Raw genomic sequence first — 23,064 nt, forward strand, 5'->3', positions numbered from 1 at the left:
TGCGCTCTGGATCTTTTTTATCGTCATATTCGCAATCAGTGGCCTAAAAAACTCTCGAGTAACAAAATCAAGACTTTTTACTCATAATTCGAGAATCATGATTGGATAGTTAACGAAAAATGTATATAAAAATGATCGTCTTGAAAACGGCTTAAGATATCGAAATTTTTCACTCTACATTTTTTTAGGAAAACAATTTTTGTAATCAAATCAATTACTTTAAAGATATTGTTAATTAGCATATAAATATATATATATATATATATATATATATATATATATATATATATATATATATATATATATATATATATATAATTGGCCGTTTTTCCCGATTTTTGGGATAATGGCTGAAGATATCAAAAATTTCCGACAATTTTTGTTTGAAACTATTATTCATAAAATTGATGGTTTCCGAGATATTGGCCAAAAATCGTTTTTTATGTATACATAGCGTTAATTAACGCGACTCCAACATTACAAAAGATGCGGGTGTTTTTGAAAGCCTTCATTGTACGTAATGTGATACATTGTACATCGTACAGTAGATATGTACTTTTTACCTGAAAAGTACTACGAAGTCAATGCAATTATTACAGGCTATATAGGGGTACTCAAGGATATTGATCCTGAGGTTTTGACCCCGAGGTCCTTGTGCAGCCTGGGAGGGGGCAAAAAACCCAAAATTTTCGAACTTTTTTCAGTTTTTCGCTTATACCACGTTACTTAAGCCCATTCTGCGTTCTACCTTCATGTTAGGGGAAGGAAGAAAGTTGTAGAACGGTTAGGGGGTAGGGATGAGGTCATACTTGTACTAGATTGTTGATATTGATGTGCGATTAACATAATTAACACGATATGATGGTAATAAATAGTTATAGGCCAAAACCTTCATTTTTCAGCTACTTTTTTACATTTCTAGAAACTTGGTCTACCTTTGATCGGGTGTATCTCGGTTATTATTGAGTCCAGCAAATCGTTTTACAACTAAATTTTAGAACATTTAATGTTCCACAACCTTGTAACGAACAATAGAACACAAATGGGCTTAAGTAACGAGATATAAGCGAAAAACTGAAAGAAGACAGAAAATTTTGGGTTTTTTTGCCCCCCCCCCCTAAGGTTTCACAAGTAACTCGGGGTCAAAAACTTAGGATCGACATCCTAGAGTACCCCCGAATAGCCTGTAATAATTTCATTGACTTCGGAGTATTTTTCACGCTGTACGATGTACAATGCATCACATTACGTATAATGAAGGCTTTCAAAACCACACGCATCTTTTGTAATGCGTATAATTCAAAAACTATTCGATGGATTGTAAAGCAATTTTTTTTATTTTGTAGCTAATATTATCAGGCGGTCATTTCATAGGATATGTAGTTGTTATTTTCATCAGAATGAAAAAATTAATTGAAAAATTACTCACTTTTCTTAATATTCGGCCGCCATCTTTAATTTTTCCAATGGCATGTTTTTCTTTTGATTAGAAGTGTCAATGAGAATTGATTGACACCCCAATCACTTAAATCGGAGCAACCGTTTTGTGTCTATAAATTTTTGAAATTATGCAGCCGCCATTCTGAAGAGATCCGCCATCTTGAATTCTAGTGGATGGAATTTTCGTTTCCTCGAATGAATTCATTCATATTGCTCCCTAGTATCACTGGGTATAGTGGCTTACTTACTGTATAAAATGCAGCTTCCGATGAAAAAATCACCGTAAGCCCTAAGACTAATAGGCATCTTGGTAATTAAAACGAAGGCAACAATGAGTTTCGGGCAAGTAAACGTTGTCGACTCTTATTTAATAGTACCTAATTTTAGATTACATAGAAGACTCTTAATGGTACCCAATGGTTGTCAATGATTCAGTACATTAACATTAACGTTTGTTGAGTGTATATGATTAAATTTATTAAAATAGGCATTTTTGAACTTCACGCACGGTTGACAAAAAGTTGAGGGTGAATGAACGATATCGACCCTTTTTAAGTAATTTTAGAGTTTGTAGATTAAATTCGAAACTATACTTTGTTTGTATTCGATAACTTAGGAAGTCAGTTCTGAAAGAACGCTACTCGCAAAGAGGGTAGAATAAACTTGTCGACCCTCGACATTCTGTTTCTTCGCATCAAAATCTATATTTCTAAATAAATTCTCTTATGAGTAGAAATTACGGGCAAAATAATTGCAAAAATTTCATTCTATTTTTGCATGTGGGCAAAATTGGCTCATTTCGCGGGGGTCGTCGTTTACATCTAAGGTAGTATTATTCGCTCTCAAAATTTCATTTACGTATCTGATCCATCTGATATTTAATCGGCCGGCACTCCGACTATTAGTAAGTATATCCCGAGATATTGGCTTTCATTTTATATATATATATATATATAAATATATATATATATATATATATATATATATATATATATATATATATATATATATATATATATATATATATATATATATATATATATATATATATATGTGGGTAACTGCTATCTATCTATCTATCTATCTATCTATCTATCTATATATATATATATATATATATATATATATATATATATATATATATAGATAGATAGATAGATAGATAGATAGATAGATAGATAGATAGCAGTTACCCACATGCTTCGCTGGAAAAGTGCAATTTTAAATACAAAGTCTATTCCGCTATAAACTTCAGTTCATTTGCCATCACTTATTCCCACTTTCATTCCCAATTTCTTTGGTTTTAATTTTTGGTGCAGTATCATAATTTTTTTAAACAAAATACATCCGTCTTAGGTATTTGCTGATAATGTAGCTTACTTTCTATAGGTGAAAGAATTTTTTTAATCGGTTAAGAGTTTTTCAATTGATCTACTTTATTTAATATATCCAAAAAATTTGAAAAATCCTTCCTTAATGCTCATCGATAGGGGCAAAAAAACCCAAAAGCAAATTTACATAGTCCTAGTAAGTTTTTCTGTGCGTTCATATCAGCCAGTCTGTTATTATTTTATTTATTAAAATAAAATCACACCCGCTACTACACTGGACGACGTGCCGTGCAGATATAAACTGAAGTGATTGATTTTTTCCTTTCTTGAATAGTGCAATCTTTATTTTTATGAACAGAAATGATATTTTATAAATCCGTAAGTATTAGTAATTCTATATCAAATATTCTTTCTAAGATAATTGATTTTGTAAGAAAATCTATTATACAGGTTGTCCTTTAGAAAACTTCAAAATAATTCAAATTTCTATCTTTAGTGGTTTTGCCCTCGACTTTTTCTGCCGGTTTGAATTTTAAGTATATATGTATCTTCATAACCATTATATCAAATATTTCGTAGAACGATAAAATGTAGTTTCGGAATTTCGATTTATAAAGAAGTATTCATATCATACCCCTTGTGAGAACAATAATTATTTTGTAAATATTGTAAATCAAAAAAATGTTAGTTACATTATAGCATAAGTTGATCTATATTTGTCTATAAAATTATTAACATGAAGTTAATTTGTTATTTTAATGTATTATATAATTAGAATAAGTTTAAAAACAAATTACATGTGGCATAGAACTGTGCGGTGTTTAAACGCAGGCTATGAGCGTGAAATTATGGTTTGACCTACCTGAAAAAAATAAAGTTATACCCAGCGCCAAATTGTAAAAATGAGCGACAAATGGTTTATTAATATCGAAAGCCAATATCTCGGGATATACTTACTAATAGTCGGAGTGCCGGCCGATTAAATATCAGATGGATCAGATACGTAAATGAAATTTTGAGAGCGAATAATACTACCTTAGATGTAAACGACGACACCCGCGAAATGAGCCAATTTTGCCCACATGCAAAAATATAATGAAATTTTTGCAATTATCTATCCCTTAAAGGGTTAAAATAAGTGTTAAGGGGTTAGAAGTTTGTATGGGATAAGCGGTTAAAAGTTTGTATGAAACTTGGTTATTTTTCAAGTTAGAAATGTAAAAATGACATACAAGTATGATTCGACAAAAGTTTCTTGTATTACTATTTTCAAAAAATTCATTCTTCAAGGGAGTAAATAGGGGGTAAAAGTTTATATGAAACTTTGCCATTTTTGTAGTTAGAAATAAACTCATAATAATGAGCTAGAATGAAATAAACTGGTTAAATTTGATGTATGAGCTCGTGGTTTGGGACAAAAGTTTATTTTACTTTTTTCGCGAAAATCGATTCTTTCAGAGCGTCAAATAGGGGATGAAAGTTTATATGAAACTCCGTAATTTTGGTGGTGAAAAGGGGATGATAGTTGGTATGAAAGTTTGTAAAAATTTTTTCACCTATTGAACAAAAGAGAGGATAAGTGAGAGCAAGGAAAGTGAGAACTATAACGCGGTAGTTTGTTTTTAAGGTAGAAATTGCCCAGCAAAGTGGGTGGGTATCTGCTAGTATCATATAATTTATGGATTACTTGTATGGTGTCCTGGGAAAGGAAGTTCATAAATAAGAAATAGCCAGGGTCAAAGGTTAGAATCCCTACTGATCACGGGGTGTCTACAGACAATTCCATCAACAGCACTTAAAGTAGAGATACGCAGTAAATGCGGCTGCAAAACGGTCTCGGTCGGATCTTACTAAGACAGGCAGCTCCGAGATCTGTTTTATAGTGGTTAAATTGAGATGATGACTAATTTTTATCACTCCAGTTGCAAAATTCTCACTCCACGAATGGAAGAGTGAAGTTGACTTTTAAAAATCTTTAGAAGTACGTAAAATATGAATGCTTAAAACTTCTAATTATACAAGGAGTAAGACACTTTACTCTATTTTGCAAGAAAGAGACGGGCAACAATATTTATATTGAATGCCTATAACTTCTCCGTTTATTAATCAATTTTAATTTAACTTACAAATTTTGCTTTGATATTAAGTCAATTTCTACATTTTATGCGTAATGCGGCAATCGATATCAGTTCGATATCAGTCATCTACTCGTTTCTTCTTTTAATTTTATGTGCAGCATTATGCAGATTCACTTGTTTGATAACTAAGTTGTCTTAATTCAGCGTTTCATTAAGCTTGGAGTCTACTGGTGTCACTGATTTGAAAACTATTGGTTGTACTTCACCAAATTCCCTTACTGATTTCTATTTTCTTTCAATAGTAAGGATTACTCTACAAGCTTGTGAAAAAATAACAAATTCATTTTTTAGGAATTTCTATAATGGTTTAAGAGTCGGTTTAAGGTCGATTTTATCCATCTGATAACCAGATGAGACATATTTTTTATGAAATTTTATTGATTTTTAAACACTCCTATCATAATTTTTCTATCCAAGAGTGTTCTTGGTTTTTTTTTTTTAATTAAATTAATTTTAACCAATTTTTTCCTTAAACGGTTATTTGCAGGTAAGTCTATACCATTATTTTTATACCATGCATATATGTAATATATGCAAGGTATACTAAGTTTAGTCCCAAGTTTGTAACGCTTAAAAATATTGATGACACGCACCAAATTTTGCTATAGGTGTTCATAGAATCACCTAATTAGTCCATTGCCGGTTGCCCGTCCTTCCGCCCGTCCGTCTGTGGGCACGATAACTCAAAAACGAAAAAAGATATCGAGCTGAAATTTTTACAGCGTACTCAGGACGTAAAAAGTGAGGTCGAGTTCGTAAATGAGCATCATAGGTCAATTGAGTCTTTGGTCCGTAGGATTCATCTTGTAAACCGTTAGAGATAGAACAAAAGTTTAAATGTAAAAAATGTTCCTTATCAAAAAATAAACAAATTTTTGCTTGAAACATTTTTTCGTAAACATCACTGTTTACCCGTGAGGGTGCCAATTAGGCGGAAATTTTATAGTATGTACCATACTTGAATATCAGTTATGTATGTGTCACATGTATGTATGTGTTATGTGATAAAGAAATCAACACTGACTATGCATGGTATTTAAACAATTAATTCAGTCAATTGTTTGTTTTCACTTGTCGTAATTAAATTATCTTTTCTCTGATACGAATTTCGATTGGTTAACAAATTGGTGTAGTTACCTATATTGACTTACCTGTTCAAATGGCATGAATAGTAGCTGATATAGTATGGCAGAATTGATATTAGAACAAAAATAAGTTAACTACGAAAATGATGGTATAGAATTGCCTTCCAAAAATCTTCCATGGAAAAAATTGATTAAAATTAATTTAATTAAAAATTTCTATGAACCACCCTTTTCGATAGAAAAACAATGATAGAAGTGTGTAAAAATCAATAAAATTTCATAAAAAATGTATCTAATCTGATTATCAGATGAGTGAAGATAGACCGTATACGATCTCTTGTACCATACGGTTTATTTATTGTTAATTGATCCGCTACTGACTGGGAGGTTGCGGATTCGAATCCAAGCAGCGGCAATGTGAGAAATTATAATTAATGAGGTGGTATAATTGATCAGACTGTCATCGCTTGGATAAATCACATCATAAAAATTTAGTCATATATTGGATGTAGTTTAAAGAAAAGTAAATAAAGATTAAAAAACTAATGATGTGGTTGGCCTCTGTTAGAAACAGATATCTGAAAAACGAAAGTTAAACCCCATTATTATTATACATAGTATATTTTCAAAATAATTTTTCTGTAAGCTCCTACCTACTTCTAATCCTTAATCTCTAAGCTTCTTCTGTGACCAAAGTAAGTTCTATGACTTTCTCATCAATAATCATTATTTTTCGAATCTTTCTACTGTTCTGGCATTTCCTTAGTAGCCTGTACATAGAGTGCCCTATGTTTATCTCTCCACTGCTGAAAATTTTTTAAAAGATCGTTTTTGGAATAAATGACCTGAATAAAAATTTGCTCTACTTGGAGGGGGATATCTTACGAAGACCTGAAATTATACTTCGACCTTGAGCGACCGGAGCGTTTAAAATTATATACAGGTTCATAATCAGATAAGTTATTAAGAAAATTTTTATGTTATTTTTTGTAAAATAAAAAACAAAAATTGTTAGAAATGTTTTTTTGTAAACCTAATTCGATGGAAATCCAATGCAAAATTTGAACTTGTTTTTGCATAAGATTTCTATGGAATTTGTGTTTTGGGTAAAGTTGTAAGTTTTTTTAACAAGAGCGACTTTAGTATTTAAAGTTTTACTTTATTTTTAATTTTTTTCTCTTATTTCTTTTTTAAATTTTACATTTAATTTATGCCGAAATTATTAGGTTTCCGAAATAATGTTTTCAACAAATGCTGCTTTACTTGTTGTTGTTGTTTTATAAAGACTAACATTTTAGCTTACAAATTTTCTATATCTATTTATGAAGTTGAATGAAGTGGAAGTTGAAGTAGAAGTTGAATTTTAAGCAATCCCTAATGTCAATATTACATGCAAAGTTTTCGTAAAGTGCCCCTCTCTAAGTAAAGTTTTTCTCAAGTATTATGAACTTTACACATGCTACACAAATATGCAGGATATAAAAATAAATAAAAAAAAGTGAAAAAAACTATTGATTGAGCTAATTGTTGAAATACCCTGTAAAGAAAGTAATTTTTAGCGCTTGCACTATTTTTTATAAATTATTATTTATGGTTTGTTTGATCAACACTATTATGGTTTTCGAACATGTCGAAAATTTTGGAAAGTATTTTCTAGAATTGTTTTTTCGTTTTTCGAGAATATTTCTCAAGATCACTAGCTGAAGGTACCTGCAAATTATCAACTATATATTTTTATAGTTATAGAGAGAATGTACACCAAAGTTTAGTCCTCAGGTAAATAGTGATGTTTACGAAAAAATGTTTCAAACCAAAGTTTTTTTCTAAGAAACATTTTTTACATTTACATTTACAAGGAACATTTTATACATTTAAACTTTTGTTGTATCTCTAATGACTTACAAGATGGGTCCTATGGACCCAAGATCCAATTGACCTATGTTGCTCATTTACGTTGCTCAAACTCACTTTTTACGTCTTAGGCACGCTATAAAAATTCCAGCTTGACAACCTAGACAACCGGAAATGGATTAATTAATTAATTAGGTGATTTTATGAACACCTATACCAAAATGTTGTTCATAGGCTCAGTGTTTTTAAGCATTACAAACTTGGGACTAAACTTTGTTTACCTTGGTATATATTTCATATGTACAGGGTATTAAAACTTTATAAAATAAAATAAAAATATTAATAAATATAAAAGAAAATTCAATATACGAGTGTTAAAATCATTCATTTATTGTTTTCCAGTTTTTCCATTTTATAGTGTTGTACGCTTTGAGAATTCCGTTTGTACGGGAACATGCTTATTAACTGGAACATGCTATACAAGAAAGGAATGTAAAACTTATGGTGGAAGACCGTCTGGAACATGTGCCAAAGGGCTAGGCGTTTGTTGCATTGGTAAACAATTCATTTCTAATATCTTTAAGGAAAAAATCCTGAAGCACTTTTATTTATCTTTCAGTACAAAAATCTTGTGGTGGTTCCTCACATGTCAATAATACATATTTTCAAAATCCAGGATTTCCAAATCCGTACACTGGATCGTCACGGTGTACTGTCACAATAACAAGATGTGACCCCAGTATTTGTCAGGTAAATACATTTGATAATTTTTACATTACGCGAGTACATAATATTTGGCTGCATGAACCTTTGTTATTATGGTTAGAGGAGTGAGCAGGAAACCATTTGAAAAAAGAAAAAAACCGTGCAATTTTTCGTTCTCAATAAGAGTAACCTATATTAAGTTATCGGACCACATTTCGAATTCATCCAACTTTCCCGTATTTAGATTTGTCGTTTTTTATCAGTAAATTATTCTTAAATTTTTTTTTTGGCGCTCAACTATTAAAAGAACAAAACGGGATAGTCGTTATCTTTACGTATTAATGGAACTTAACATCTTGGTGAGTAGAAAAAAAATGATTATTTTTAATTTTAATTTAAAGAAATATGTAATAGTTATAAATTCCAGTCTTCTTTATTATTATACTAGCTGTGAACTATCCGCTTCAATTTTAAATACAAAGATTATTGTGTTATAAACTTCACTTCATATGCTGTCACTTACCCTCCTTTTGTTCACAATTTCGTCGACATCACATTAACCTCTAAAATTATCTGTGTTTCTCTACTATATTATGCATGTATTGTACATAAAATCGTTCTTCTTGAATTTCTCTATCTATTAGTAGAGACATAGAGACAGACAGCGGGAAGCGACTTTGATTTATACTATGTTTTGATATTATATTTTTAAGATTACAAAAAAAAGTTTTTCCCCGATTTTGTCGACATATTTCCCTGTAGAGGTCGCCAAAAAATTATTTGTTTCAACTGTTGCCCTAACATCTCAATTTTGGATGGTTTAAAGGAAAAAAATCAAAAACAGTCTTAAAGTACTCCTTATTTTACAAGTAATAAATAACTGGTCTAAATTCTAAGAAATTTAAAGGGACGAATCTTACGAATCTTTACATTTGTTGTTATTGCTTCTTTTCGAAAATATGACTTCAAAATGCTATAAAAGAAAAAACAACAGAACCAATTTTTGACCATCAATACTAAGAAACTCAAGACGAAATAAGATTTTTAGTGATATTTAAAGAGATTCGTTGAAAATTTAGAGGCGGATTTAATCGGTTACGACATTATCGTGTATTTTTTTTATACCAGTTCTGATCGAGCCAATTAAATGACTCAAAGTTTTCCCCAACAAAATGTAATAAAATTTTTTTACCTACATTTAGAGCGTCATGACAAATAACATTACTACTGCCTACAAGCCCAGAGTAAATAGACATGATAACGGACGATTCTGGTAATGGATCATATAAAATTCGGTCAATTTTTTCAAATCTACTCCGTCCTTAGAAATTCGAGACAATCGTATCTACATGCTACTCTGACGTTGCAAAACTCACGTTACAAAATTGTTCGAGTTCGTTCGTTAGCTCGCTGAAAACTATGCAGCACTGTACCGATGTACTTACCGTTATCCACCGTCCACGAGTAAGTCCACCATATAAATGAAAATCTCAATAAAGTACTTGCTCAATTTTCATGTCAGACCAGATTTCAGATAAACTTTTGTTCGTACGACGTATACCGAAAAATCCCAAATTATCAAATTCAAAAATATTCATTGATTTATTCAGACTCAGCATACCTTGCAAATAAATGTGGCTGTTTTTTTCATATTTGTGATGCCCCGCTGCATGAAAGTAAGGTAACATGCTCTCAACGCACCTTAAGCGAAGTATCCAGTTGGCTGATCGTTCAGTCTCAAGAAAACGTTTCATTATGTTGACCATGACGAAATACTGCACTTATAGCGCCGGCGTGGGGCCTCTGACCTTTAACAGTTGAATCTGCGACTCAAATTTGATCATGATTTCAGCAGCTTGCTTTATAACTTCGGGACTCTGTTCTTGAGAATGTTGTTGTTCTTTAGTAATATTGTTGCCGAAGAATATTGTTGTACTACGTATGCAAGCACGAATCATTTCCATGTCCAAGTCCAACATCTCCAAAATAACAGCAGACAGAGCAGCTTTATTTAAAATATGTTCAAAGCTTTTTCTGTTGATTTTTATATAGATGGTTTCAAAAGCTTTTTTAATCCCGATTCCGTTCATGATATACCCAATTGCCCCCAAAAAGGACATTAGCATGTGATAGACCCCAGCCTAACCGTGATGCAACCCAAATTATGCGGATCGTTAGTCGTATCTACACATGACAACATTTCGCGAGCTTTCCAATACAAGAGTTGATAAAATTAACTATACAACGCTCTTGTGAAAGCGCTTTACTTTTATCCGCAGCTTGCATAAGAACAGTTAAAATAGTATTGAGATCACTAAGAGGATTACTAACAAAAGGAAGAGGAATATTTTTAGACGTCGAGAAGACATCTAAAAACATTCCTCTTCCTCATGAATTTTCTCGTGCAAACCACTCGAGCCCACTGTTTCAATGGGTTTGTCATTTTCTCGTGGAACCAAACCAAATCAGCTATTGATATCTCAATATTGCGAACGATGGTGTGATCGTCCAAGTTTTTAACTAAAACAGTTTTTAAACCTCTTGATAACAGCTTTCATATACTTGCAACAGCAGGAGAGCAACGGCGGGAATCTGAACTTTCCGCCTGCATCTAGCGGCGAATTAGTTTTTACTCTTGGAATTTTCTTATTGTAGGTTACGCATGAGAAGGGAGTAACACCCATTATACCGTCCATTACGTGGAACGTTCCATGTCCATTAATCGTTGCCGATTCGTGATCGGCATTGTCGTACACAAATTGTACAAATGAATCAGAAACTCTATAATTTTCGGGATCATTTATCACAATCCCAGATGTGATAAAGAGTCGATGAGCCTTTTGGCCGCAAATTTATTATGAATCATGGACGAAAGTTCGAGTAAAATTGGAATAATGTGGACGAGTGTTCCATTTCGATTGATCCTTGTGTCTCCCTCTTTCTCATTTTTACGTTTATGAGAAAAACAAGAGAAGGGACGGGTAATATCGGACTCTACATCGGTGAAAAAAGAACTTGGCGCATTGTAATTTAGTGTGCCGCCAAAATGGATTTTTAATTCATTTCGTCAAATGACGTGAGAATTTCATTTTTGAAAACTGAATCCTCTGCGTTATCGAATATAAAACTTATGACAGGTTCTTTGACTGACACAATCCGTAGATCGATAAAAAGAGTAGGATGACAAGCATTTCCTGTGATACCGGGCACATTTTCTTGTAAATTTTAAGCATTTTCCAAACGATTTTTTAAATTGGTATTGAAATCAGTCGGTTGCAGTCTTTGCAATTCTTCAAGGATGGAATGTTTAGTTTGGTCACCACTAACAAGTGAAATGGGATATCTTTGGTATATGGTTTTCGGTATCTAGCCCGCAAATGAAGCAGTTATGTTGAAAATCAAACTGACGAGCTACTTTATGAGCTGTTTATGGACGCTTAGAGATACATGTTCTTCGACCTTACTATGTAATACCATATTTTCTCCTTTTGCTGGCGTCAATGACTGACTGAATTGCTCGTTCGCCAATAGTTTTAACTGTTGATAATATTTGATTTTTCATGAACATAATCTGATTGTACTACCACCAAACGTTGAAGGACTTTTCACGAAAGATAACAATTGCAAATATTTAATGTAAATTAAGTATTTGTTCGTAACGTATGCAAGTAACCAGATATCAATTAACGTATTCATTCATAAAAATACTCGTAAAAACATCCTACTCATACAAATGCTTACAATAAAACTCTTGTGAGAGGACTGTTATAAAAATCAGATGGCCGCAATAATTATATTAATTATAATTACCAAAATATGGAAAAAAAACGCCAAAAAATTTACTTTTTCGAAACCCGTTTTCAGCATTAAAATTAAAAAGCTTCAGTTGCTGTTAAAATATCAATCTTCAAGAAGTTCGGGCGAAGAAATTAAGCCCCGAAAACCTGCTCTTCCATAATCCCTCGACAAGAGGAAAAATTTTACGAAAAGTGTTTATTTTTCGAAAAATATTTAAATAAATTTTCTAATAGGTTTTTCAACCTATAACTCTGATATCTTCAACAAATATCAACCTTTTACCATATATCAATCGAGAGGTTTTTTTGAGATCTAGAATTTAATTTTTTTGCATTGGACGTCAACTTTTTTTTATCGCAAGAAAACCGTTTTTTGACTTGTGCGAATATTTTACGTTAACTAAGCCATTGACTAGCTGTAAACAAAAAACGCTAGGTTTTTTGGCTTGTTTTCTTCTATAATCAAGTATTTTTTTTTTTCTGATAGCAATTATATGGTCAAATTTAACATTGGATAGATTAATTTTATTAAGGTCATTTATGCAATATCAGGGTCGAGTATCTAATTTTTTTGAGAACAGTCTAATTATGATGCAACTGCACGATTCATTTTGTTTATAATTTAATTTAGAAAAAAGTCATATTTTAATAATTTGTCCCACGCCTCTCATCATTGTAAACCTTCTGAAAATGGTTATCATATTGCAAATAGTAAAAAATTGGAAATAAGTCTATGCGGGTAGGGGTGGGGGTTTCGGCGTCGATACCAAATCCGTTTTTAGCGCGCGTTTTGAAGTCGCTGAATCCACTTTGCCCAGCGATACTAGGGACTAATATGAATGATTTAATCCGAGGAAACGAAAATTTTATCCACCGAAATTCAAGATGGCGGACTTTTTCCAAAATGGCCGCTGCATGATTTAAAAAATGTATAGACTCGAAACTTGGAGTGTCCATCAATTCTTATTGACACCTCCAATCAAATGAAAAACATACCATTAACAAAATTAAAGAGGGTGGCCGAATATTAAGAAAAGTGTGTAATTTTTCAAATAATTTTTTCATTCTAGTGAAAATAACAACTAAATATCTTACGATATGGTCACATATTTATTTATTTAAATAAAACCTGATAATATAAGCTACACAATAAAAAAAATTGCTTTACAATCCGTCGAGTAGTTTTTGAACTATACGCATTACAAAAGATGCGTGTGGTTTTGAAAGCCTTCATTGTACGTAATGTGATACATCGTACATACGCCAGTAGATATGTACTTTTTATCTGGAAAGTACTCTGAAGCTAATGAAATTTTTACAGGCTATTCGGAGGGACTCCCGGATGTCGCTTCGAAGTTTTCGACCTCGAGGACCTTTGCTAACGTAAATGAAGGGGCCAAAAACCCCAATATTTTCGAACTTCTTTCAGTTTTTCGCTTATATCTCGTTACTTAAGCCCTTTTTTCTATGGTTCATTACAATAGTTCTTGAATATTGAATTGGCTAAACTTTGGTATATTAAACGATTTTCTAGAGATAATAATAACCGAGATACAGCCGAAAAAGGCAAAGACACGAAACGTGAAGGTGTCTCATTTTAATGTAAGTGCATTTTTAGAAACCTTCACCCACACCAAATACTTTTACGTTGTACAGACAATGTGATGTGACGGGGTGGGGGACGTCCCGCTGACCAATATTATGGTTGTGATTTGCAGTTTCTATATTTTCATTATTATTTTTTCAGGATACTAATTGGTTTTATTATTAATTATTTCATTCAAAAATTTTGTTTTATGATTTCGAAATGTTGTTATTTATTAAAAACATTATACCTTCAAAAAACTCTTTGGAAAATGGAAAAGTTTGGAAAATTTGTGGGAAAATGTAAACAACTACATTATTCTACTGATTGTGTATGATAATCAGTAATAAAAACCAAGTTTTGAATATATTCTCTTTCTTTGTAAATCAAGTTTACCGTCGTGTAATTAAATAATTGATTGATTGAAAATGAAGAAAGGCTTTCATTATTGGGATAAGATTTTCCATTTTATCGAATTGCCCACAAATTTACATTGATGTTATTTGGAAAAACATTCGAAATTAAATGTCGGCTTGCCAGACTACCATCAACTAGAGATGCTGCCAAGTAGCACTCATACAGGACCTACTTTCAAGTGCAGGCGTGGATGGGAAGCCAAGACAGCCATAAAAATTTTCCTTCTCAATGGGGACGAAAGTTTACCTAATAAGTTAGGAATTTTGCTAAACATTCTCCTAACAACACATACAATGCACGAGCATTAATTGACTGATACATTTATATACAGGTCTCGTTCCCATCAGCACAACGATGGACGCTACACTAGAACAGCTGCTTATATAATAAGTTGCAAGTGTACGAGGGATTGTACCACTGCAGGCTGATGTGCTCTGCCGAGTGAAAGCACTGCGTGGGCACAGCATGCAAAAACTACCTTCAGCCTGAAACCAACGAAGCTGATACGAATAATGAGAGTGAGATTGAGATTGACTATTCTCCCATTTTTCCCTTGCCAAAAGTGCATGAGGAAGACAAGCCCATGGACTTCGACGACGAGGAGGAGAATCCGACTACCCCCCAGGGCTCACAAATTTTAACATGATATGTTACCTCTATGTGACTTTTAATTATTTAATCCTAATTATTTATAATTATCTTCTGAATTATGTTTTATTGTAAATCTTTTCTACTAAATTTTCCAAACCTTTCCGAGTATTTTTAAAGTATAGTTTTTAAAATAATTAAAATCATTTCAAAATCACAAACCAATATTATTTTATTTTTCAGACCCTTATAAAGGAATAAACGCAAGCAAAAAAATTAATAATGAAAGTGTGAAAACTGCAAATCAAAACAATAATTTTGGTCAGCGGAACCTCTCCCACCCCGTGACTTCACATTGTGTGTACAACGTAAAAGTATTTGGTGTGGGTGAAGGTCTCTAAAAATGCATTCGTGAAGGAGTAAGGGGTAGGGCTGAAGTAATAGTTGTACGAAACGGTTGATATTCATGTGCGATTGTAATAAATAACTATATAATGGTAATAAATAGTTGTAGGGCCAAAACCGTCATTTTTCAGCGATTTTTTTACATTTCGAGAAACTTTGTATGTCTTTTTGTTGCTGTATCTCGGTTATTATTAAGTCTAGAAAATCAAAAAAGGGCTTAAGTAACGAGATATAAGCGAAAAACTGAAAGAAGTTCGAAAATATTGGGGTTTTTGGCCCCTTCATTCACGTTAGCACAGTGTCCTCGAGGTCGAAAACTTCGGAGCGACATCCTAGAGTACCCCCAAATAGCCTGTAAAAATTTCATTAGCTTCGGAGTACTTTCCAGGAAAAAGTACATATCTACTGGCGTATGTACGATGTATCACATTACGTACAATGAAGGCTTTCAAAACCACACGCATCTTTTGTAATGCGTATAGTTCAAAAACTACTCGACGGATTGTAAAGCAATTTTTTATTTATTTTGTAGCTAATATTATCAGGTTTTATTTAAAAAAATAAATATGTGGCCACTAGATTGAAAAAATTATTACACTTTTCTTAATATTCGGCCGCCCTCATCAATTTTTTAATGGTATGTTTTTCATATGATTGGAGGCGTCAATAAGAATAGATTGACATCCCAATTACTTAAATCGGTCCAACCGTTTCGAGTTTATAAATTTTTTAAATTATGCAACCGCCATTTTGGAAAAGGTCTCCCATCTTGAATTTCGGTGGATAAAATTTTCGTTTCCTCGGATGAAATCATTCACATTGGTCCCTAGTATCACTGGGCGAAGTGGCTTGCTTTCTGCATAAAATGAAAATATCGATGAAAATATCGCCGTAAGGGCTTAGACTATTTCTTATTTCTAACAAAAAAGGCATATGTCGCTAATATATTTATAAAACAATGATAAATTTATTTACTTATGTAAAAGATAAAGAAGACGTTGAATGTGAAGAAGAAATTGAAACAACAAATATAACTTTACCTGCTCTTTCTCAAAAATATAGTTCAAAGTTAACTAACGATGGAAGTAATTAAGGAATTAGTGACCCAAGTGGCAGTAAATGTTAATGGTAATTAAAAAAAAAAATATTGACTCAACAAATTGTAATGAGTTCATATTAAATAAGTTAAAAAATTTATCAATGTTTTATAAATATATTAACAATATGTGTATTTTTGGCTAGAAATAAAATTTTCCGGCCGCCATTTTGAATTTCCATATTTTTTTCAGATTTGGATTCAGCGACCCCGAAAAACTTCTTCGTATATTTATTTTTTATGTTTTACAATATAACCGTTACAATAAAAGGGGGGTTATGGGCCAAATTCTAAAAGTATTGTAACGCTTAAAAATATTGATGCTATGAACAAAATTTTGGTATAGGTGTTCATAAAATCACCTAATTAGTCCATTTCCGGTTGTCTGTCTGTCTGACGTCTGTCGTCTGTCTGTCCGTCTGTCATCACGATTACTCAAAAACGAAAAGAGATATCAAGCTGAAATTTTTATAGCGTGCTAAGGACGTAAAAAGTGACGTCGAGTTCGTCAATGAGCAACATATTGAGTCAATTGAGTCTTGGGTCCGTAGGTCCCACCTTGTAAACCGTTAGAGATAGAACAAAAATTTAAGTGTGAAAAAAATGTTCCTTATCAAAAAATAAACAATTTTTGGTCGAAACATTTTTTCGTAAACATCACTGTGTACCCGTGAGATCGCAAATTGTATAGTAGGTAATTATATGGGTATAGCAGTTATGTGTGTGTGACATGTATGTATGTGTAATGTGATAGAGTGATCAACTATACATGGTATTTCAACAATTAACTCAGTCAATTGTTTGTTTTCACTTGCTTTTTTCTATATTAAATTACGAACAAAATGAGCCGTGTTACATCTTAATCAGTGTTCTCAAAAAAAAAAAAAAAAAATTTAAAAACTCTATTTAGTGCTAATTTTGAACATTACAAAAAAGTGTATAACTTAAATATTTTTAAAATTACGAGTATGTGTGCTAGCTTACTATTAAGTTAGTACGTACATTACTCAAATTCTAAAAACTATAAAAAACAAAAAGAAAACCGATTTCAAAAGAAAAACTTTTCCAAAACAAATTAAAATGCACTAAAAAGTAAAAAAATAACTATTATATAATGTAGTTAAAATTATTGTTATTTTTGGAGTCGGTGTCAGCCAAGCTAATGTAGAAAACTGTTCTGTCAGAGTTATTTCCTTGGCTGACACCGACTCCAAAAATAACAATAATTTTAACTACATTATATAATAGTTATTTTTTTACGTTTTAGTGCATTTTAATTTTTTTTGGAAAAGTTTTTCTTTTGAAATCGGTTTTCTTTTTGTTAAAAGTTTTTTTTATTTTGTGATTTTTAGTGAATCTGAACTAATTTGTACACTACACAAACTAATTTGTCACTAAAAAAAGAATCATCGAAGTGATATTGAGTTATTCGTCCTCTTGTCGTGCATACTTAATGCAAATTTAAGACTTTAATGATTTTCTCATGGATGCCGTTGCCAGAACTGGGCCAAACGGGAAGCACCAGCTTTCAAACAGATAAAGAATCATCAAAATCGGTTGACCCATGCAAAAGTTCTGAGTTAACAAACATAAAAAAAAAAAATACAGCCGAATTGATAACCTCCTCCGTTTTTGTTTGAAGTCGGTTAAAAAGTGTATTAAATTGACGCCCGTTTAAAAAAAATAATAATTTGAACGACAAGATTAAAACATTCACGTATAATTTACGGATATAAAACGACAATTCTTAGTCTCGTGAAATAGGAAAATGTTCATTGCGTTGTAAACATCCCCAGGATCAGCTCTAAATTGTTAAAAAATGCATCCAAAAATGGAAGGTACTCGAGGATTTTCTGAACTTAAATACCATGTTTAAAATACACCTCAGTGTACCTACCTGGCGATGAGGATGCCCTAATTACAGAGCTATGTTTACCTGTATTATATAACATATTTGACATTTACATACATTAACAACTCAATATCGTTTTGTGCGACTGGTTCCCAGGTAAACTGAGGAGTATTTTAGACATCATATTTGTAATCAGCGACCTCCAAAACTGACCATTACTGATTTTGGATGCATTTCGTGACAAGTTTTAAGAAGTGACAAGTCCTAAAGATTAGCTTTATAAACAGGGTATTCTGGTTACCTGGTATACCGATGAGTATTTTAGACATATTTGTAGTAATCGACTCCCGAGTCACGATTTTGGACACATTATATAACAATTTAGAGATTATCCTGAGGATTCGGTCTACAACTAGGTCGTTTTGGCGACCAGGTGTATGGAGGTACCTCTTTAACGTCATATTCGTGATCAGCGACTCCAAAAACCCTCTAATAACAATTAACCAATTTCGTTAATTATTTCTAAATTGAACCATGCAAGATTAAGAAAATAGGAAAATGACTTGATGAAAAACTTTGTCTAGTCCACCCTAAAATGTTCTTTGGATCATTCTGATCAAAAGCTCTTATTGCCACTAAATTTTTTAACGAATAATTTTCGAGCTATATAACTATACTGTATGTGTACATTTGATCGCTCATACCTCGAAAACTACCCGTTAAAAGAGGCGTTGGGTTTGATCCACGCTCGAGAGTATTATTAAATAGCAGATATCATTGTTTCTTAAAGCGTGAAATTTTTTTATCTTCTTTTAGGAATGTGAAATTTTTGTTTATTTTACTTATATTATTTCATTTCAGCTACGATTAGATTTCCTTAGTTTAGATCTAGCTCAACCAAATATCGAGGGTGTTTGTGACACAGAATCTCTTGTTGTAACTGGTGGTGCATCTAGAGTCCCAGTTATTTGTGGTGAAAATTCAGGTCAACATGTTTATGTCGACTTTGATGGTAATGAGCCAATACAATTGACCATTCGTACAAATGCAAGTGTCAATACAATGGCTCGCTCGTGGAATATAAAAGCTACACAAATTGCATGTGATTGCCCAACAAAAGCTCCGTCTGGATGTTTAATGTATTATACAGAAGCCAGTGGCACTGTAAAAAGTTTCAATTATGGGCAAAGTACTGGTGTCACTAGACAATTGGCGAATAATAATTATGGAGTGTGTATTGAAATGGCGCCAAATAATTGCGGTATTCAGTGGACAGCAACACAAATGTCATTTTTTGTATCAGGTGGTGACATTACACTAGGTCCAAGTATTGGCACCGACTTGTGTAATTCTGACTATGTAATCATACCAAATGCAATGATACAAGCTAATGATGTCGTGGTCGCTGGTGACAGAATATGTGGTAGCGGTCCATTTACTGCGATTTGTGAGTCAATTCATATTTTATTTTAAACAAATTTTTTTCGATGCGATGCGCATGTGTGTTTGTGTATTTGTGTGAGTATTGGTGCGTGTCTGTTTCTGATGTCTATGAAAAATCCATCTCACTAAATTGACAGCTAAATCGTGATTAATTCAAGTTTTTAAGTGCAAAATAAGCTCAACCAAAGTATTAAAGGAACATTTTTTAACAGGTGTATCACTGCAAAAAAACATCGAATTGCAACTGCAATAGCTTATTTGAAATGGTGAAGGAGGTTATAAGGAATATGAAATTAGGAATGAGGAATGAGCCTATTCCCAGCTAGAAAGTTGGAGGGTGTTTTTGAGAAGTGAAAAAGGGATGGCAATTTGTATAATTGCGTTTTCTGACGAAAGTTCCGGTCAAAAAGAAATATGTTCAATAGAACATATTTGGTCACATAGAACATTTCTTGGTCACGCCAAAATCTAGAGCTCTTATATAAGTCATTTTTAACATAACCTCATAATTTCCGAGAAAATGGTCAAAAACCTTTTTTTGTTTTTTATTCTCATTTCTGCAAAAACAGTCCAATTTAAATGATAATTATGGAAAAAATATCTGTTTGTGTCGTTAATAACCACAATTTTTTTCAAGTAAAACTATCGAGTAGTTTTTGAGATATTCAAGTTTTTCGTTAAAAATCCGGTTTTCTTCAAATGAAAAATGTACTTCAGAAAATCATCGTACTGGATTAATTCATGGCTCATTTTTTTGTTTTTACTCCAATGAAAATTGGTTTTCAAAATTTTTCATATTTTCAATATCACCATATTTTTAACAACCAATTTCTAACATTTTCTATTGTCGGGACTTGTACTTCACCGCAAGGCCATTTTTTGTGTGTGTGGTTTTTCCCTAACTGCGAATAATCACTCCAATTAAAATCGAATTGTTTTTTTTTTAATATGTTGTTTTCATTTAGAAAAAAGTATCTAGAAACCAAAATTCATATTATTCTTAGTTAGTTTCCACACACTTTTCTTTCTGGCCCGGGGAGGTAATGTAACAACAATGCAATTGCGTTTCTATCGAATGTACGGTAATACATTCGATGCGACTTTGTTTATAGACAAATATTACCTAAGCAACGCCTGTTGTTTGTACTCTACATAACTGCGGAATAAATTCTCAAGCATAGTTCTTTGGTTTTATTTCGTATTTCAGCTTGCAGCATTTTCAGATGTAAGAACCAAATCTTACAAAAGCTAATATCTTGGTCCAAAAAGCTCATATGAGAATTCTTATAGCTACTTTTCAAGAAATATAAACAAATTTTATTTTGGTTTTACAATAATATTTAAAATTTTGTTTGCTGGAAAATAATATTTAAAAGTTTGGAACATTTCTTATCTTCGTATCAAATTTATAGCAAGCGTTTCCCACCCTTTCAACTATCTGTGCAAATAAAAAGGGAATAAATAAAAGCAAAAAAGAAAGAGGATGAACAAATTTTTGAGCTATAGATAGAAGTACAAGTTTTCAATTGAGCTACAGCGGTTCTAAATTTGATGATTTTTTTCAGAAATTTTTGAGCTGTTTGAAATTTTGGTAAAGTTTTGTGCTAAAAAAAGGTTCTTTTAATACTTTGGTTGACTATATTTTTAGGTAAAATATTCATTTTGTGTATTTGGCTTCGCTTACATCAATTATACGCTAAAAGAAATTTGATACAAGGTTATTGTTTTCGTAAATATTATAATATAATCAATCTTTTAATGTGTTATTATGTTATTAAGATTATTTGAAGGATTATTTTAAAGTGTATAATACAAGTGAAAACAAACAATTAACTGAGTTACTTGCTCAAAAAACCTGTATAGAAAGTGTTGAATGTCAGTGCTTGCATTATTTTTTATAAATTGTAAGAGTTTAAAAAACCAACATAATAATGACGCCATTTTTTATAATTTTATTTAATATGGAAGAGGGCTTTTTTCGCGGACATATGACGATTTAAAATAGCCGATTTTAAAAATATGTTCTTACAAATTACAAAACAGCAGAAACAAACGCACACGCACTCTGCTATGGCACGTACACATACACACATACGGTCACGCGTTTTTTCATGAATTTAATGATGATTTATGTCATTTCCAACTACAAAAACCGACTACTAACCACTTCTCAAACCGACCAATCGTCATAGCGAGCATTTACCAAATTTCTATTCGTCCTAAAAAATTATCTCAGATGAACCATCGCCCGAGTTCCAATTCCGTTCAACAAAAATTTTAATCCCCTACCCCTTACTCTCTAAGCTATGTGAGAGGCATCGTCGTTAAACGATCCATATTTTAATCTCACATACATGTTCCGGAGATCATAGCGTGTTGATGCTGATTTATATTTTGTTCTAAGTACATAATAATAATTATACCCTTAAACCACTCAATAACACTTCGCACAATACTTCATTTTTTATATTTTTATTCATTTTTGAAACAAATGGGCAGGATGCTATTTTATTTAGGATTAGTAGTAATGCATGTATTTTTTGAAATTAGCACTTACCATCTTTTTCAGCCAATTCGAAACCATTTGCTTTATATGTGATAACAAATGACGAAGAACAGCAGAGTGGTGATATGTCAAACCTGGGATTTAGTTTAGATTACACACAAATTCCATGTTCGGATTAAATGATGCTAATCCTTACGTCTATGAATTTCAAAATGTGCAAAGGTCTAAAAAATCAAATCATCTCATAGAAGATAAAAGTGAAGTGATGCTGCTATATAACTTCCATTGTTTAATTATAAATTTTAAAGAGTTCAGAGTTCATATTTTTTATATTAGACACTTTGGAACATTTGAATTATAATGTAATTAAATTTTATTTTTGCAATAAAATTGATTTTATTCTTTGTATAAATTATTTCCAGTGATATTGTAAATTAATAATTTTCCCATAGAATAACGGAAAAAGATATGGCTTACGTGTTGTTTTCGGTTACAGATCAGAAGTTGTCTGGATTGAAAAAAATAGAGCCGAGTTATGGCCCATTTCGCGCTTGTGAGCTTGAATTTATTTTTACCAAAAACAAAAAAATACCATATTTCTCGTTAAACCTCAAACTTTTGTATCAAAGGGGGTTCGGCAGGTCCATTGTGAGAGTTACCGAAAACAACACGTACAATCCATAACTCTATTGGCCTATAACCCCGACCTTCTAAAATATGCATTAAACATAAAATAAACAAGCAGTGGCGTTATCAAGGTTGTGGCTATGCGAACTTACAGAAAACGATGTTGTTTGGGCCGTCGCTAAAAGTAAATACAACTCT

At 32.1% G+C, this 23,064-nt stretch overlaps 1 protein-coding gene across 1 annotated transcript in view; it reads left to right on the forward strand.

Annotated features, from left to right (window-relative positions):
- LOC123294684 overlaps positions 1-22,517 on the forward strand; it is a 31,510-nt gene extending 8,993 nt beyond the window's left edge. The window contains exons 3-6 of the mRNA XM_044875794.1: positions 8,248-8,400; positions 8,465-8,595; positions 19,152-19,737; positions 22,303-22,517. Of these exons, the coding sequence (XP_044731729.1) occupies positions 8,248-8,400; positions 8,465-8,595; positions 19,152-19,737; positions 22,303-22,418 (986 nt within the window). The 3' untranslated portion in view covers positions 22,419-22,517. The remainder of the gene's footprint in view (positions 1-8,247; positions 8,401-8,464; positions 8,596-19,151; positions 19,738-22,302) is intronic.
- Positions 22,518-23,064: the final 547 nt, after the last annotated feature.

Source organism: Chrysoperla carnea, chromosome 3 (assembly GCF_905475395.1).
Source record: "Chrysoperla carnea chromosome 3, inChrCarn1.1, whole genome shotgun sequence".
Taxonomy (NCBI): Eukaryota; Metazoa; Arthropoda; class Insecta; order Neuroptera; family Chrysopidae; genus Chrysoperla; species Chrysoperla carnea.